Source organism: Podarcis vaucheri (assembly GCF_965113315.1).
Source record: "Podarcis vaucheri genome assembly, chromosome: 8".
NCBI classification, from domain to species: domain Eukaryota; kingdom Metazoa; phylum Chordata; class Lepidosauria; order Squamata; family Lacertidae; genus Podarcis; species Podarcis vaucheri.
This window is the reverse complement of record NC_138766.1, coordinates 88,358,347-88,377,690: the sequence shown is the minus strand read 5'-3', so window position 1 is coordinate 88,377,690 and position 19,344 is coordinate 88,358,347. Positions and strand designations below refer to the sequence as shown.

The window sequence follows — 19,344 nt, the reverse complement described above, 5'->3', positions numbered from 1 at the left end:
TCTTCTGAATTCATTTTTATAAAACATTCATTAGAACAAGTATTCTACAAATGTTGCCACTGTTTAAAGAATAAAGTACATCTCTTACTCAAAATGGGAAAGAGCCCTGCTGTGGAAATGCTACTTCTATATTTAACATCCTTTCAAAATATACATATTAACATAAGGCAGAGCAGATTTCCCCCCTATTAACAATATGCATAACATCACTGCAAGTAGTAATTAAAAAAAACCCCAAAAACATGAAGAGTTTCCCCATTTGTTCCCAACTAGGCTGGACATTGTGCATTATGTTTGGTTTCTATGAAGTTGTTAAATGAATTGTTCCCTATCAGGAGGTTCATTGTCACTGCTGAGCTGCCCACTGTGGGCAGAGGAAGAAACCTCTGTATTGGAAATACAGTATCCACAAGATAAGAATGTTTGATACGTAGTTGGTTAAGCTTTTAACAAAGAACTGTAAATAAAATAAAATAAAAATCTCTTCACAAGTTCAGTCCCACACTTATGGCTCTTGCATATATTGTAAAACAAACTGGCAATCCAGTTGTTCAATTTTCAACCAATCCAGAGATAACAGGACTTTTCTTGAACACAAGTCATCTAAAAAAGTTAATGTGTAACAAGGATGTGCTGTAAGTCTAGTCATTTGTCACCCTCAAGATGCTTCTTCCTCTTCACTTTCTTCATCCTCTTCCTCTTCTGCCTCCTCCTCTTCTCCTCCCTCTTTTTCTCTCTCAAGCATTTTTAGATATTTGCTAGCCAAGATCTTCTTTGGCAGGATATCTGGAAGAAGGGCACCATCATTAAATGATTACAAAAGCATTCTTACAGGTGCTAGAAAATAACTAAGGAAAGGTGTGGCCCAATGTAAGGTTCACAATGGAACCACATACCTAACGCAGACTTTTACATCTACAAAAATCTTCCAAAAAAAAAAAAGAAAAAGATTTTCACTGCTATGGTTGTCCAAGAGCACTTGGTAAACTTAAGGAGGTGACTTGTGAAGACTTAGAAACTAGAATGGGTTTGAACAGGAAATCTGTATCCTAGTCATTCTCGCTACCCATCATCCATAACTCTCATGTTTCTCTCATTCAGCAATGAAACAATTGCTGAGATGGCTAGAGCACCAGTGGCAAAAAACCCATTCCGAATTGGACCAAACACGAGTTAGAGCTTAACATTGAGCCTACCAAGTGGCGATGGCGATGGCAAAGACGACCTTCTTTGCCACCTCCTTTGTATCAGTGGAAAACAGTTCCAGGAGACTTTTTAAGGTGGTTTGTAGTCTTAACAGAACCAACTTCGCCATTGGGGACTCAAAAATCTGCAACAATTACATGACCGATAAGAGTAAAGACCTACCTGCAAGGAACTGAAATGTGTCATAGTTCTCTGCTGTATGGGACAAGTCACTGTAGGTTAATGATGTTTTGTTCTTTCCCTGGCCGTGCTTGTAGGAATGCACGGCTAAATACTGGACAAACAGCTCCTAAGGATAAGAATATAGTATGCCAATGAGTCAGGTATATATTATTCAGCATACACTATTTTATTGTAATTACATCAATCACCCTCTTGGAGCCACAGAGGGTACTATAACAAGAGAAGGTATCATGGTGCAGTGGTTAGAGTGCTGGGGGACCAGCATTCAAACCTTCTCCCCAGTCATGAAGCTCACTCCGTGACCCTGGGGAAGTCAGTCACTCTCAGATTAACTTATCTCTCAGGTCTGCTGCGAGGAGAAAATTGGGAGGAGAAAAACTGTGCATGCCCCCCCATAGTTCATTGGAGGAAAAGTGGCACACAATTGAGTTCATCAATCAATAGATATCCATGATGCAATACAAAATATGTCCCATAGGAGGCTGATCATGGGCTGGGAATCTAAGCTACACTTTTTATCACCACTGTTGCCCCTACTGCTACTTGTCTTCCAAAGCAACTACTCTATTCCGAACTTAAAAATGGAAAGTGTAATGCTGGTGGTCAACAAGAGGTTTAAAGACTGTCTCGGCAAATCTAAAAAAAATGTAGTATGTATAAACACTGACAACTGGGAAACACTGGCCTGTGAGTGCTCCAGTTGGAGAACAGCCTTTACCAAAGGTGTCATGGGCTTTGAAGACACTCGAACTCAGGGCGCAAGGGAGAAACATGCTAAGAGGAAGGCATGCTTGGCAAATCCACACCGTGATGAACTCCCGCCTGGAAACTAATGTCCCCACTGTGGAAGGACGTGTAGATCCAGAATTGGCCTCCACACTCACTTACGGACTCATTGCTAAAACCGTGTTTATATTATATAATATATATTATTAACTTGTAAGATATGGATTTGTTTTGTGTTTTTTTTAGTTGTTGTTCTTTTAGTTTTCAAATGTTGCTTTTTGTGTGTTGTGTATTGTTATTTTTCGATATTTTCGTGTTTTGTGTGGAAAATACTAATAAAATTTAATTAGGAAACCAAAAACCACGTTTATGGAAGACAATCTTACTTGGCTACGAGTGATCGCCAAATAAATAAGACATATTTAGCTATACCCTGCCTTTCCCCCTGCCTTACAGATAAAAGTAACAGCTATAAACACAGAAAAGCAGCAATCATTGATAATTAAAACATACATATATAGACTTAAAACCCTAAAAATAATTACAAAATTACAAGGCATCAAATGCAGTCAGTTCCCAAAAGCCTGTTGGAACAAGAGTGCCTTCAACTGCTGGCAGAAGGGCAGCAAGGAGCTGCAGTGGTGCCTCGCAAGACGAAATTAATCTGTTCCGTGAGTCTCTTCGTCTAGCGGTTTTTTCGTCTTGCGAAGCAACCCTATTAGCGGCTACGCGGTTTAGCGCTGTTAGCGGTTTAGCGGCTATTAAAGGATTAGCGGCTAAAAGGCTATTAGCGGCTTAGCAAAAGGGGGGTAAGCGAAAAAAATCGGAACACTCGCAAGACGTTTTCGTCTTGCAAAGCAAGCCCACAGGGAAAATCGTCTTGCGAAGCAGCTCAAAAACGGAAAACCCTTTCGTCTAGCGGGTTTTCCGTCTTGCGAGGCACCACTGTAGTGAGCTTGGTTTCCCATGGCAAGGAGTTCCAAAGTTGACATTTGCTGTAATTGTGCTGTTTAGCTTTTCTTTTCTTTTTTTTAAAAAAAGTTCTTTTGTTACTAGCATTTTATAGAATGCGCTTGATCTACTGCTGATTTAGTTCATGATTCTATATAATTCACGTTGTATTTGTGATGCTCTATTACTGTACGTCATTGTTGCTCGGGAGCCACTTTGCATAGAAACAGAGTAAGTTAATAAATCGAGGTCAAGGCAGGAGACGTGAAAACTCCCCTGGGTCCCCATCTTTCCTCACAACAACCCTGCGAGGCAGGACTGAAGAGAATACAGTGGTACCTCGGGTTATGTACTTAATTCGTTCCGGAGGTCCGTACTTAACCTGAAACTGTTCTTAACCTGAAGCACCACTTTAGCTAATGGGGCCTCCCGCTGCCGTTGCACTGTCACTGTGCAATTTCTGTTCTCATCCTGAAGCAAAGTTCTTAACCTGAAGCACTATTTCTGGGTTAGCAGAGTCTGTAACCTGAAGCGTATGTAACCCGAGGTACCACATATGTATGTGTGTGTCTCATGTTTAGAAAAAACCACTCCACCTTCCCCGGAGCTTGGTCTCCACAGGAGAGCCGCTGCCGCCTCAAGCGCAGCCTCCCGCCGGCGTCTCCCTCGCGGCCTTCGCACCCCCCTCAGAAGCGTCCCTGCCGGGGCCCTACCGTGGCCTTCGCCGTGAGGAAAATGGCGTCCGGGTTGATGCTGGAGACCTCAGGCGAGCTCTTCATGATCACCCGGATGCGAGACAACGGCAGCGACACCAGACGGTTCTCTTCGCCGCCGCCGCCACCGCCGATTCCACTCACCCGCGACGCCATCTTCCATCTCCCTCCCACAACCGCCGGAAGCCTCGCCTCCCCCCCTGGGATTTGTAGTTTTCGTCTCCGCTCTGGGCTGCGCCGTCGCCAGGGCTCGGAACTACCTATCCCACAATGCACTGCGGCGGCCACCACCCCGCCTCCTTCTCTCCGAGCCCAAACGCCTCGTTAAGAAAGACTACAAGTCCCGCAAGGCGCGTCTGTGACATCACTCGTCAGCGACCTTGAGCAAAACGGATACGCATTATTCCCGCGCAGAATCTTTGTCAGTGCAGAACATACCTTCGCCCCCTGGAAGCCACTCTGGGGAGAAGGCGGAGTGTAAATAAATACAGAAGCATAGAATTGTAGAGGTCGAAGCCCCTCCTCCCCTCAGGGTCATCAACGCAGGAATATCCCTTATAGGGATCTTGGTGTAGCCCCACACTAACCAACCGCCTTATAAACATAAAATAATAAAACCAATAGTACTAATAATAATACTTTGGCATGTCTGAAGTAACCGTCGCTTGGAAACACCTATTATTATTATTATTATTATTATTATTATTACTCCTGTACTACTATTACTTTGAATGCAGGACTTTCTGCATGCTAAGCCAAAGCTCTGCGGATGAGCAAGAGCCCTCAAAACACCTGCAAGCATAAAGTGCATACGTCTCTGGAGACTGATAAGTGTTTTCTTTTCTTTTTTAAAGTAATTTTTGTTGTTGTTGTTGTTATAAGTTCATTTCCTGAACACACAGGAGATTGCTGAAGTATCTAGGCTGAGAAAAAAGAAACCTGCCCATGACTAATTGGAACACCAACTAGTGGATATGAACTTTTTAACAGGATATGAATTAGCCATACCTGGCAGACTGAATCTGGAATCTTCTGCATGCAAACCACTCAGCCTCAGATTTTGGATACAAAACTCTAGGTATAACTCTATAACATGGACTGCAAGAAGATCAAACCTATCCATTCTGAAGGAAATCAGCCCTGAGTGCTCACTGGAAGGACAGATCCTGAAGCTGAGGCTCCAAGACTTTGGCCCCATCATGAGAAGAGAAGACTCCCTGGAAAAGACCCTGGATGTTGGGAAAGATGGAGGGCACAAGGAGAAGGGGACGACAGAGGACGAGATGGTTGGACAGTGTTCTCAAAGCTACCAGCATGAGTTTGACCAAACTGTGGGAGGCAGTGGAAGACAGGAGTGCCTGGCGTGCTCTGGTCCATGGGGTCACGAAGAGTCGGAGACGACTAAACAACAACAACAACAATAATACTTTGGCATGTCTGAAGTAACCGTCGCGTGGAAACAACTATTATTATTATTATTACTCCTGTACTACTACTACTTGTCCGTCGCTTTATCTCACCCCAAAGCAACCCAAAGAGTAACAATCCAATCGCGCAGCGTTTCCTCTTTAAGTCAGCGATGGGAGCGGGGAGACGCCTGCCCTTTACAAGTCGCCGGGAGACTCCAACTCCCACCAGCCCTCAGCCTGCGTGGCCAATGGCCGGGCATGACGGGAGTTGTAGTCCCGTGGCCTTACTCCATACGGAGGGGCGGGACCAACTCTCGCGTGGGGACGCCTGCGCGTGCGTACTTCGTCTCGGCGGCTAGGCGGCTGCGCAGTCAAGTCCCTCCTTCCCTGCGCCGGCGAGTTCCGCTCCCTTCTGCCTGCGGGGCGGGCGCGCTGAGGAAGAGACCGAGAGGAGGCGGAGCTATTGCGTCGCCCGGGCTGAGTGAGTGAGCCGGAGCCCCCCTCCCTTTATCGCGGTGGGTGAGGGGGAGAGGAGGGGGAGGGGCCGCTTTCGCCTCACAAACTTTCACCTCCCCCCCCTTCTCTCACACACAGATATTTTACCTCAGCTTCCCCTTCCCTTCCGTGTGTCCCTCTATCGTGCACCTCTGAGGCAGTTATAATTGCGAATTTTTGTTATTATTTTGCTAATGTCATAAAACTAATAATACTGTAATCCTTTCGTGTGTGTGTGTGTGTGTGTATATATATATTAGCGTTCATGTCTGGCTGGGGTTTGCTTTCTCTCCTTCACCGCCCCACGCCCTCCTCTCCCCAAACAGGAGGAAGAGGATTATTTTTTTTTCATTTCTAGGAGGCGTGGGGTTGGACTAGATGATCCCCTGGGGACCCTTCCCAGCTTTCCCTTCCAGTGGTTTTAGGTGTCCTTCCCCACCCCACTCCTCCCTCAAGAAAAACCCCCAGGGTCAATGAGAGAATTTTCAGCAGGTGCAACTTTCCCTTCTATCCTGGGTGACAAGTCAAGATTCCCTCTCAAACTCTGCCCTCCAGATGTTTTTGGCCTACAACTCCCATGATCCCTAGCTAGCAGGACCAGTGGGCAGGGATGATGGGAACTGTAGTCTCAAAACATCTGGAGGGCCGAATCTGAGGAAGCCTGGAGTAGAGCAAGGTTTCCCCAAACTTGGGTCCCCAGCTGTTTTTGGACCACAACTCCCATCATCCCTATCGTGCACCTCTGAGGCTGTTATAATTACAAATAGTTGTTATTATTTTGCTAATGTTAAAACTAATAATACTGTAATCCTTCATATATATATGTGTGTGTGTGTGTGTGTGTATATATATATATATATATATATACGCACACTAACGTTCATGTCTGGCTGGGGCTTGCTTTATCTCCTTCACCGCCCCACGCCCTCCTCTCCCCGCACAGGAGGAAAAGGATTTTTATTTTCCACTGCTAGGAGGCGGGGGGTTGGACTAGATGACCCCCTGGGGACCCTTCCCAACTTTGCCTTCCAATGGTTTTAGATGCCCTCCCCCAACGCAATGCCATAGCTGTCAACCTTCCCGTTTTTGTGTGTGGGAAATTCCCTTATTCCAGCGCCATTTCCCGCTGCTATCCCGGATTGTTAGATATCCCATAGACTGTCCCCAGGACAGGTGAGGCTGCTGACCCCTTATTTTCGAGGCTGCTGATCCCTTATTTTCAAATCTGAAAGTTGACAGCTTTGCACCCCACTCCTCGCTAAAGAAAAACCCCAGGATCTGTGAGGGAATTTTCAGCGGGCGCAGCTTTCCCTTCTATCCTGGGTGACAAGTCAAAATTCCCTCTATGTTAGTGTAGCACAGGCTTCCTCAAACTCTGCCCTCCAGATGTTTTTGGCCTACAACTCCCATGATCCCTAGCTAGCAGGACCAGTGGTCAGGGATGATGGGAACTGTAGTCTCAAAACATCTGGAGGACCAAATTTGCGGAAGCCTGGTGTAGAGCAAGGTTTCCCCAAACTTGGGTCCTCAGCTGTTTTTGGACCACAACTCCCATCATCCCTAGCTAGACAGGACCAATGGTGAGGGATGATGTGAGTTGTAGTCTGAAAACAGCTGGAGAAATCATGGAGTAGAGACTCAGGTGTCTCCTCTGACCACTTTTCTCCTTTCTGCAGACTGGACACAGTATTATTATTATTATTATTATTATTATTATTAATACCCCATCCATCTGGCTGGGTTGCCATTTATTTAAGAAGCTCCTTTATTTAAGTTATAGGGCTCCCAAAATTTGCCTCAGCAGTTTCTTTCTGCTCCTGGCTTTCTATGTATATAGAACATTCTGTGTCTTTCTGCATCTGAACATTCTATACAAGCAGCAAGGCATACTGTGAGAAATTTATGTTTGGGAGCCAGTGTGGTGTAGTGGTTTGCGTGTTGAACTAGGACCTGTGAGACTTGGGTTCAAATCCCCACTCAGTTCAAATCCTGCCTCTCAACCTAACCTATCTCAGGGCTACTGTGGGGATTAAATGAGGATAGGGGAGAAACATTTGTTTCACCTTGAGCTTTTTGGAGAAAAGGTGGGATATAAATGAATAAATAAAGATTAACACACTGTGATGTGTGATAGCCTACTTCATAGCTGTCAACTTTCCCCTTTTCTTTCGAGGAATCCTATTCGGAATAAGGGAATTTCCCTTAAAAAAAGGGAAACGTTGACAGCTATGCTACTTAGGATCTGATAACTTACTTAATAAAGCTGAAGTTGACCATGAATTTGAAGAATAGAGCTAATCCTTAATCTATTTGTAATTTCTAAAATGATGGGTACTCCTGCAACAATCTAACAGGAATTTTTTGTTTGTTTGTTTCATTAGAATACGGGTGATGCAAAATGAGCGTCCCTGACTACATGCAGTGTGCAGAAGACCATCAAACTCTACTAGTTGTGGTCCAGCCAGTTGGGATTGTCCCTGAAGAGAGCTTTTTTAAGATCTACAAGCGGATTTCAACCGTGAGTCAGATCAATGTACGCGACTCTCAGCGCATCCTTTACATCCGCTATAGACATCATTACCCACCGGAGAACAATGAATGGGGGGATTTTCAGACGCACCGCAAAGTGGTGGGACTCATAACCATCACAGACTGCTCCTCTGCAAAAGACTGGCCTCAGACCTTTGAAAAATTCCACCTTCAGAAGGAAATATATGGCTCCACACTTTATGATTCTCGGTTATTTGTCTTCGGGCTTCAAGGAGAAATTGCAGAGCAACCTCGTACAGATGTGGCATTTTATCCTAGTTATGATGAATGTGAAAATGTAGAAAAGAGGATAGAAGACTTCATTGAATCTCTCTTCATTGTATTAGAATCCAAACGTCTTGACAGAGCCACAGATAAGTCTGGAGATAAGATCCCACTTCTCTGTGTTCCTTTTGAAAAAAAGGATTTTGTAGGCCTGGATACAGATAGTAGGTAAGTACCTTCACAAAATACAGATCTAAAATCTCTTGTCTGGCCAGCTAGAGGTACTTAGTCCCCTGCTATAGCTGGGAAAATACTGTCCCTCAAAGCTGCCTTGTTGACAATTTAAAAACAATGAGTAACAGGGTGCTATTGTTAACTGTCATTTGTGAGCATTCTTGATAAACTTGTTTTTGATGTAGATGTAAGCCTGGGGGAAAAAACTGGCAGAATATTTTGAGGGGAAAAGATCTACCATGGGAAATTTTTTTTGGGGGGGAAAGGAATAATAACAATAATAATAATAATAATATGCAACTCCTGTTACCCTCCCCCCCCCCGGTTTGTACGGCTGAAATACTTTTTAAGACAAAACTTTGTTCAAATGAAGATTTTATGTAAAATAGTTTACAGCATTTAAGTATGGTAATTTCTTGTGGGTATACACAGGAATGCTATAGATTATCATCTAATACTGTAGACTTACATAACCTTCAAGTCCAAAATGCATTTCTGCACCTAGAAAGTGCTGCCATCTGCATGTGAGAGAGCACACAGGGCATTCCTTTTCTTGTGAATTGCTGCTTGCTCTCTTTGGATGATATTTCATTCAGTTTAGCGATATTAGAAGTATGCATCTCCTGTCCTACTGGTCTGGTCCCTCCTTTGTGGTTGGGCTTTTCACTTTCCCCCTCAAATGACTGATACAGTCTCCCTGCTACAGAAGTAACAGTTTAATTAGGTGCATGTGTACTTTGAATAGAATCCACTCTGTTTAATGGAACTCATCCCCAAGAAAGTGAACATGAAATTGCAGCCTCGGACATTCATACTGGAGGCTGCAGTCCTAGGTATATTTACCTGGGAGTAAGCTCTAGAATTTTTTTGTAAATGTGAACAAGATTGTTGCATTTTGACTCATTTTGATGGGTATGATGAAAGTACAAAACCAGAGGTGTAGGAGTCTGCCTTGCAGATGGTCTATGACTCTGAAAGTCTCTACTTCCAATAGTTTTATTTCATTTATGATCTTGCAGTATTTTGTTTAAGTGCCCTATGGCTGTTTACTTCACACACAACAATTATGAAGCTGTTGATCTTTTTATTTGCTCATTCAAAATAGATGTTGTCAATTACCGTATTTTTCGCTCTATAACACGCACCAGACCATAACACGCACGTAGTTTTTAGAGGAGGAAAATCCGTAGGCATGCCACCCGTAGGCATTCCCTCCATAACACGCACAGACATTTCCCCTTACTTTTTAGGAGGAAAAAAGTGAGTGTTATGGTGCAAAAAATACGGTACATATCCTGGATATTGTGGAATGAGAGAGTACTCAAATACTAATGAGTTGTCACTCTAGTTGGTGGTCTCTCTGATCAGTCCCTAGTCATAGTGAACTTGAAGTCTCACCTCTCTCATCCTAATCCCACCACAACCCCACAGCACCCCCTTTTCAGGACTTATGCCAGTTTACGATCCATCAGGTTTAGCTCAGGCAGCAGGGTCTTGGCTGAACTGAGAGTGAGCTTGCATAGCCCAGCTGGAGATCCCCTGGATCCTAACCCACTTGTCCTGGCAGATCTTGCTATAGGATTGCTCTCTTAATTGTAAAGTCTCTCCCCCCCCCCTTGTTGCACCTTCTTCCATCCCTGGCAATGTGTAATATTTTGCCTGCTTTCTTAGATAATATTTGTGTTTGGTTTGCTATAGTTCTCATCACTTTTCTGGGAGATCTCAATGTGAATTAATTTTGATAATCTAAGTCAAAATGCTCATATACTGAGTTGTTCTGATTTATCCAGGAAGTAACTTTAGCATTCCATGCTATCCCAAATTGTTCACTCTTTGAATATGGTCTAGGGCAGGGATGGTCAACATTGTGTCCTTCAGATACTGTTTTTCCAGCATCCTTGACCACTCAGGCCTTGCTGACTGTGACTGATTGTAGTTGGAGTCCTGTAACATCCGAAGGGTACCACACAGGCTACTCCTGGACACCTATGCTATTCGTGGACATAAGTGAGGGGCAGATGGGGCTTGTCAACCTGGGAAGGTAGCCCATTTAGGAGAAGGAAAGCTCTGATCCTAAACCGCTGCTACCTTATGGAATATCTTCAGCAAAAGAAAAGGATAAGGAGTAAACCCTAAGGCTAAGGTGTAAACAATCCCTAGACAGTTGGATGGTGCCTTGTATGCCTCCTTCTGGCAACTGCTGCTGGTGACAGATGTATTGCCTTGCTTTCCTTCAGACCACATCAGCAAGGTGGAGGGTGTGGGTGACTTGTTGTCTGGGTAGCCCAAGACCTCCATGCACACTTCCCAGGCTTGCACCCCAGGGTGGTCACTTCAGTGCTTCTAATGTAGCAGTTTGACTTCACCCCCTGGAGGCACACTCCATTGTCTCTCAAGACAGATGGATGTCAACAACAACCAACAGCAGGCTACCCCAGACACCTATGATACACTTAGAAGACATATGTAGATGTATGTACCAGTACAGTGGTACCTCTGGTTGCAAATGGGATCTGTTCCAGAGGCCCGTTCTCAACATGAAAAGAACGTAGCCCGCAGTGGCGCATCTGCGTACGCGCGGGTTGCAATTCGCCGCTTCTGCATGTGCGCGTGACGTCGTTTTATGCTTCTGCGCATGCGCAAATGGCGAAACCCGGAAGTAACCCTTTCCGGTACTTCCGGGTTGCCGCGGGATGTAACCTGAAAGAACGTAACATGAAACGGATGTAACATGAGATATGACTGTATTTAAAAAGCACAGACTTGCAAAGAAAAAGCAGAGGAAATGAGAACATGTACCGTATTTTTCGCTCTATAACACGCACCTGACCATAACACGCACATCGTTTTTAGAGGAGGAAAACAAGGGAAAAAATATTCTGAATGAAACAGTGGACGTATCATTTTTGTGCTTCATGCTGTGGCCACAGACATGTGATCTGATGGTGAATTTGGGGTGACCCAATGCAAAAATCCTGAGAATCCCTGTGGATCCATGCTTTGTAACCACGTTTTTGCACCATTGCAGCCCCAGGCAACAGTGGGTGCGTGATTTTTTTTGGGGGGGGGCAGGCTGTAGCCATGGACATGCTATGTGCTCTGATGGTGAATTTTGGCTGACCCAATGCAAAGATCCTGAGGATCCATGTGAATCCATGCTTTGTAACCACGTTTTTGCACCATTGCAGCCCCAGGCAACAGTGGGTGCGTGATTTTTTTTTTGGGGGGGGCAAGCTGTAGCCATGGACATGCTGTGTGCTCTGATGGTGAATTTGGGGTGACCCAATGCAAAGATCCTGAGGATCCATGTGGATCCATGCTTTGTAACCACATTTTAAGTGGGGAGGGAAGGAAAAACACAGAAGGCTAAGAATGCAGGAGAGGGCTATAACGTGAGGAAAGGAAGGCAAAAGTTTTCCCCCACCCACCCACACAAGCCAGCCAGCGTGTGCTCTCTCTCTCTCTCTCTCTCCCTCTTTAAATGGAAGAAAGCATATTTGAATGCTGTGTGTCTCCAAAAACAAAAAGCAGGAAGTCAAATCAGAATTTTAAGCCGAACCTGTAATCTCTCTTCCCTTCACAAACATTGTTCCCTCCGGAGCAGGGAGAGGATAGAACAAAGGACGCTCTGCTTTCCTCTCTTCTTGCCTGGAGGGGAGGGGCTTCCCCTGCTCTTTGTTCCTTTTGAGCAAACACAGTAACGAAACAGAGAGGGCGGGCAGTAAGACCCTGAGGCAGAATGCAGGAAAGCTGCCACTTCCTCTCTTCAGGCTTCCCTTCTCCCTGAAGCGCGGTTTGATTTTTGCCTCATTTTTCGGCTCCAGGGACCACACATTCGCTGCATAACACGCACAGACATTTCCCCTTCCTTTTTAGGAGAAAAAATCTGCGTGTTATAGAGCGAAAAATACGGTATTTTGAAAGGTGCTGTGTTGTAGCTCAGCATTTGAAAGCCTTATTAATCCCCGTAAACATGTAGTGGTTGATTAAGGTATCACATGTCCCAGAAATAGCTTATGTGTATTTCTAACAGACACATGAATTCTTTTTATTTTCACTGGAATGCTAATAATAATATAGTAGGTACATACAGAAATCATATTTCAGGCATCCACAAATAATAGTCTGTTTTCTAATTTCAGGATTCCCCAATAAATGTGAATGATGATTTCCTCCCCCCCCCCCATTTTTGTGTGTGGCTGTTATATGCAATTGTTTCTTAGAGTTAGAAAAAATGTATATTTCAGATATTTAGGTGGTAGTATCGCATTTTAGACCATTGCAGAGAGGTGACTGCAGGTGTTTGAAATTAGTTTTGTAAGTAATGTAGGAAATTGCCTGTAGTAGATTGACATCATTAGATATACTTGAAAATGTTGTACACACAAGTGAGCATATTACCTTCTTGAATTGCAGTTCATCAGGCGTGAGGTTCACATCAGATACATAGCTGCCTCATTTATTCTGCAATTCAGGTAGATGTGATTATGGTGGTAGTTATTTGTATTGTGCTTCATTGGTAGCAGATTAGCCAATTCCTTTCTTTTTACATGGGTACATTCTATGGCAAGACCCTTAATGGTGTTGACATAACTGCAGGACAGTCTTTGAGTGTATATTAAAAAAAGAATAGATGCTTAACTTTTGTGGAGTGTTGGAACTAAGGGTGCAATCCTAATACCACTTACCTGGTAGTTGGCTCCATTGAATTCAATGGGATTTACTTCAGATTGGACATGGTTCAGATGCAGATTTCTTCTTCCCCCTCAGAATACTGGAACCAGTGCTGCTTTAAGTCATTTAAATTGGAGCTTAGAGTTCTGGGCTGTAAAATGTAAAGAAAAGAACCAGTTAAATATAGTCATTTTCAACACTATCTGTTCTCCGTGCCTCTTTTGATTCAATAACATTTCTTACCATTGGGTAGCATCCTGATTCTGCCTAACCAAACTTCTATGCAGTTACCTCTTTTTCAATAATTGTCATTTCTTGCCCATTTAAAATCAATGATGAGAGTCTTAACAAAAGTCTTCAAGTAATGGAATCCATCAAATTTAGTCATATTTGGGGTAGACCCACTAAAGCCAGTGGACAGCAGTTTAGGGAAGCAGTCCTATGCACAAGAAGCCAGCGTGAAGCAAGGCAGTGTAACTTAAGCTGGTGTTAAGTTACATCAGATCAAAACCCTGTTCAGCTTTTCCTTAGCCAGGCAGAAGGGGAACAAGTCTTTAAAACAGTGTTATGTGGTGAGTTGCCAGGTCACATGATTGAGCTGAACAGGCTCCAGCTTAAGTTCCCCCTCCTTTGGTCCTACCCCTTCCATGCCCCCAAAGCACCCTTTTTGGGGGGCTTATACCAACTTCTGCTCAGCTGGTGGTTGAGCTTGGATGAGTAAATTACAGGAGTGCATCTTCGGCTGAGCTGGGGCAGGGGACTTAACACTGGCTGAGTCTAGCTGAACTTCAGAGCCTCTGCAACCTATGGGGGTTATCCTGGCAGGTCTTGCTGTAGGATCACCCCCTAAGTAATGTTCATCAATTTCCTTGGGTCTGCTCTGACTTAGTTGGATACAACCTAATATTGTTTGTGGTTGGTTGAGAAATTTCAGCTCAGGTCTCCTTTTCCTCCTCTATTCCAGACCTGCCTTCCCTATAAGTGGTATTTAAACACTTGTTGAAAATATAGTCCACAACTGGAAGAATTGTGAAACTAGTTCTGTGAGCTCAAGGGCACTTTAAGCCCTTTATGCATGGACACACAAATAAGACTTCCTGTGAACGGAACTGCTTTTGAAACGAAGGGGAGTTTAAAAAACAGGTTGTGGTATAACTAGGGGAAGAGCTGTTCTTAGTATAGATTCTGCTGCAACCGGCAAACCTGTCTGTCAGCCTAAGCAGGTTTTGGGATCCAACTGCTGTTCATGGTGCTGAAGTAGTGATTAGCTAGACAACTCATGTTAGTAGATGGCGACATCTGCCTTCTGTTGATATTGGAGATCCATTTGTACTGGAAAGGTTTGCACTGTATTAATTGAGTGTAATCAGAGCTGCTGATCTACACAGGGTCATCTAACCAAAATTAAATTATCCAGGAACAGATGGAATTAATTACTCATAAGCTACAATCCTATACACACCTGGAGTAAATCCCATTGAACTCCACTGAACTTACTTGTGAGTAAACATCTATAAGATTGCACTGTTAACAACTTCTGTGTGCTGAAGCAAAGAAGGGGTTTCCTAACGCATTCACACATCCAGTCTTTGGTACGTCACTGAGTAAAGAGTTATACAAAGTATCAATTGTTTATTAAACTTGGTGGCCGTCATTAACAGGTTAGCTTTCAGTTCCCTGAAGGTGATATGTCATGTGTTTTTAGACCAAAAAAGGCCTGTTTATATGATAGGTTATATCCAGAATGTGTGAGCTGACAAATCTTTTTTAAAAAAGCTTTTAGTATTGTAGATGGATTTGGAGCAACTGATACATCGCTTCTTAAGCTACGAACTGAAAGCCAGGAACACACTCAGTTCCCACAGAACACAGTTTGACACAAAATTAATTACAGTTTCAGGTTGTTGAATTGTAGCTAACATTTTTGGTATTTGCTACTTCTTAGCATTTTGGTGAAATGGTGCACTGATTCAAATGCAGTCATGTGTGCAACATTTTGTTTTTTAACTCAAAAGGCATCATTCACCTGTAAACATGTTGATGAAGATCCATTAATTTACAGTTGCTTTGCTCTTCTAATCTGTAATTCTAATGTGCTTTCTAAACATCTCTTTATTACGTAATCGGTGTGGTTTCCTTCACTTCTTCTGTGTATACATGGCTATTTTATTTCTAATTACTGTGTGTGTTTCTAATTTTTGTTTTGTTCCTTCCTTGTTTCTTTTCTCTCTCTCTCGTACTGCCCTGTGAGTGTGTTTTTGGGTCTCAAAAGGTAGGCTTTTGATCACATTGCATTTTTAAAAATAGCTAGTTTTTGTGCTCTGCCTTCTTCCTTTGCCTCTGTTGCATACTATAGTGTTGCTTTTTGTGTCTTTATTTAACACAGCAATTGACTGTTGCTGCCTGGACTCTTACTGGATTTTATCTTTTTGGCATTTTGTGCAAGGCTTTTTTTAAAGTGCTGAGATTTGTCTAAGTTGCCTTCTTGAGTTGCGGGTGGGGAGGGAGTAAGGAGAACTGTTTAAAACTTTTTTTTTTGGTAGCTCCAGACACCCAGAGCTTGCAGGGTTTGTGTTTGGTTTGATTTAGGATTTTTCACCACCTAAAACTCTACAGCTATTATAATGCTCTTGCATATTCAGTTTCAAGACTGAATAGGTCCTCAGCCATGGAACTTGTTTCTGGCTTTCAAAAGCTATCAACAACTGTAGCCAAGCATGCCATCTTAACTTGATTTTTTGTTGTTGAAATAGTTCTTGTAACATTTAACATGAAAATATTCATTCTTTTTGCATGATTTTCTTTTGCTTGAGAAATTTTAAAGAGATGATAATCTATAATGACTTGTGTTGTCATTTAGGAGTGAACGAAACTGATAATTGTAAATCCAAAAGTACAGTGGCAGCCGTCTGATGTATTTAGTGTATTTTAATTGCGGTGCATTCATAAATTTTCCAGTGTACACCACATCATTTGATTGCAACTACTTTTAAATTGCTCACTGACTAGGCTGATGGATGCAGAACCCACTCAGTGGGCATAATCAAGGGTACATTGAGTGGAGTCTTGTGAATATATGAGTATAAACTTTTTTATTTTTTAAAAAAGCTTTCCTTTTTGACATTTATGGCACTGAAGCACATCAAAATGCAAGTGGATAGCAGAGGGTGATATCTTCTCCCTGACAATCACTTGCAGACTGATCGCATTAAAAATATCTGGGTTGTTCAGTTTGCACCTTCTTCAAATGTGAGAATAGACTTCCAGTTCAGTTGTAGTCTGACCTAGAGTAAATTATAGTAGTTCACTACCACTTTTTATTTTCTTGTTTAATGTTTCTGTAAGGGTCTGAGGAGAGAAAAAAGAAAGAGGGACAGAAGAAACAATGTTAAGGAACACTCATGAAACTTCATACTTAGTCAAATCGTTGTATTGTCTACTCTCTGGCAGTAGAGCTCCAAGGATATTTCACAGCCCTTCTGCCTGATCTACTGTCAAATGGAGATGTTGGAGATTTGAACCGGAAGTTGTTTGGATGTATCCTATCCCTGCCCTAAAGCTAATCCATGCGAAGGATCAACCTTCTTTTCTGCTTAACCCACCAAGAGCTCAAATAGGCACCTTCCAGAATAGCATAGCATTTGGCTTCTAGCTCTGCTACACAAGCCATAGGAACATGGGCAGGTATATTTAAAAAAAATGAATTATGTGTTGAAGGTTGTGGCTAATGGTGGGTCCTATGCCTATAAAGGCTAAAGATAACTGCCTTGCACTATGGCAGGTTTTGTTAGATATATAAGTCATACCTGTGCAACACTGAACTGTTTAATTAGCTGGTGACAAGAGCTAGATCGCTTGCTTTGCAATGCATAATTAATATTGTATAAAACCTTTCTTGAACGTATTGAAAGCCAGGCTAAAGATAGTGGAAGTCTTGTCAGTCACTTTTCAATTGCTAACATCATGGCAAAATTCTTCCATGAGATTCTGTTCCACATCCTTAGCTAACAAGGGAAAAAAGAAGGATGCATTCTTGTCTGCATTGTTTTCTGATTAAAAGTTTCATATCCAAAGTGTGGTTTCCCTACATGGGTTATATGTTGTTAACTCTTTGCCCCTGGGTGCATTTAATTGCCAGGACTCCTTCCTTGCATTTGCGGAGGTGTCAAAAGCTTCCTCTTCCAGTTACCCAGAGGTCACTTAGAGCACTGTTCTAACTAACTTTGGTCATTCATCCATAAACATGAGCAATAATAGCAAGCGGTTGTTGTTGCTATTGTTTTCAATGATGATTCTACATCCCTGCTTAACAATAAATTTTCACAAGGGGCATATTCAGTAAGTGCTGAAGAGCCGGTAATGTTGACTCTCCCTGCTGACTTGTATCCATGTGGTCCAAGGCCAAGGCAAAGGGCCCTTCCATAGAGTTAAAAGCAGGAGATGCTCTGTCTGTGTGTCGTGGACATGAGAGTTGATAGCTGAAGTGGGTTGGGGAGAATGCCAGGACAGAGAAGGTTGCTGCTCACATTGGAAAGGCGGTAGGTTGCTCCTGCCTATAAATTACATGCTTATAAATGAAATGGTGCTCAGACCATTTTGTAAAGAGCAAAGCATTTTCTGGAGGGTGGAGGAGTTTAGAGTGGTCTTCCATGACAAGACTTCCACAGAACTAGAGTCACTACAAAAAATAAAATGAAAAAAGTATAGATGATTATTATTATTATTATTATTATTATTATTATTATTTTATTATTATCAAATGCTACTGGCTATTTTCTGTTTTTATTGCACCTATGGGAATTTAGTATTACAAATATTGCAGGGGCATCAACTTTCCTCCTTATAATAGCTGAATGTTAAAATGTGGTTATTTAGGGTGCAGGCAGCAACATACGGCGATAAAATTTTATTGAATGTTTTAACAGCACTGTTTTTCCTAAATGCACTGAAACACATTTTTAGAAGTTTGTTTTTTTATTACTTCTTCATATCTCATAAAATGTATACAGTTTAGCTATTACTTTTCTTTATGCTGTATTTACTAATGTTTTGTCTTAAAACACAAGCATACATCTTTTCAAACATACCACTGTCATGCAGGGCATATGAAACGATCTTTTAATTAGCTGAAAATCTTCTACTGAGATTGGACTTGAGTTCTAGAAAAACTGTTTTTGTATGCACAAAACAATGGGTCTTGAAGTAAAAAAATGCATAGTTTCATTACTGTTCTGTATGCATTAGTTTCTAAATATTCTGTAAAGGATTTGTTGAAGAAATCCCACTTTATTGGCTATGGGAACAATCCTGTGCACAAAAACTGTCATAAAGCAAGCAGGTATATGTTAAATTGGCATAAAGTTATACCTGATCCAAACTCCATTGAGCAGCTGGACTACTGCTGCAGCTCTGCCTATGCCTAGCAGAGGAAAAACAAGTCTTTAAAATAGTATTTTACTCTGGCTTGCAAGGCCACATGACAAAGCTGAATGGTTTTATGATCCAGCCTAAATCTCCACTGTCTGGTCTCGCCCCTGCCATGCTCCCAAAGTGTCTGCTTTTTCGGGGGTGGGGGGGTAGGGACTTACATTGGTTTCGGCTCTTCATTGAGAGAATTGCTTTTAATGAAATTACTTCCTTGCTGATATCTATTAATACTTATAAATCTTCAGAGAGATTGAGTTTCAGATATCTTGCCATTCTGAAATTCCACGTTCTTCACATGTAATATAGTCTTGCAGTTCCTCTCAAGCTGTGGAGCTAAGTTAATGCACAAAAAGTTCTGCTTTTGCTCAGTTTATAACCTGATAGTACCGCAAATCATAAACTATTCCGTTTCACTAAAGTAAAAAATAATTAAGCAGCTAGAGTCATCTGTCTCTATCAAAAGATTCCATAACTATTAAACCACACTGAGAGGTTGTAGTGCAGGAGCCCATGGGTGGCTTTTGTGGAATCTCTGCCATAGATGTGTAGTTTTAATTTAGCGAAAGTTCTTC

General features: G+C 42.5%; 2 protein-coding genes across 2 annotated transcripts in view; one reads left to right on the top strand and one right to left on the bottom strand.

Moving 5' to 3' along the window:
• Window positions 1–3,970, bottom strand: CHRAC1 (chromatin accessibility complex subunit 1). The gene is made up of 3 exons (XM_082235297.1): window positions 3,780–3,970; window positions 1,369–1,495; window positions 1–786 (listed from the first exon to the last, which is right to left on the bottom strand). Exons 1-3 carry the CDS (start codon window positions 3,933–3,935, stop codon window positions 659–661), a joined length of 411 nt encoding a protein of 136 aa, XP_082091423.1. The 5' UTR covers window positions 3,936–3,970; the 3' UTR covers window positions 1–658.
• Window positions 3,971–5,535: 1,565 nt separating this feature from the next.
• The window catches only part of TRAPPC9 (trafficking protein particle complex subunit 9), a 276,428-nt gene continuing 262,619 nt past the window's right edge, over window positions 5,536–19,344 (top strand). The window contains exons 1-2 of the mRNA XM_082236028.1: window positions 5,536–5,669; window positions 8,065–8,665. Of these exons, the coding sequence (XP_082092154.1) occupies window positions 8,082–8,665 (584 nt within the window). The 5' untranslated portion in view covers window positions 5,536–5,669; window positions 8,065–8,081. The remainder of the gene's footprint in view (window positions 5,670–8,064; window positions 8,666–19,344) is intronic.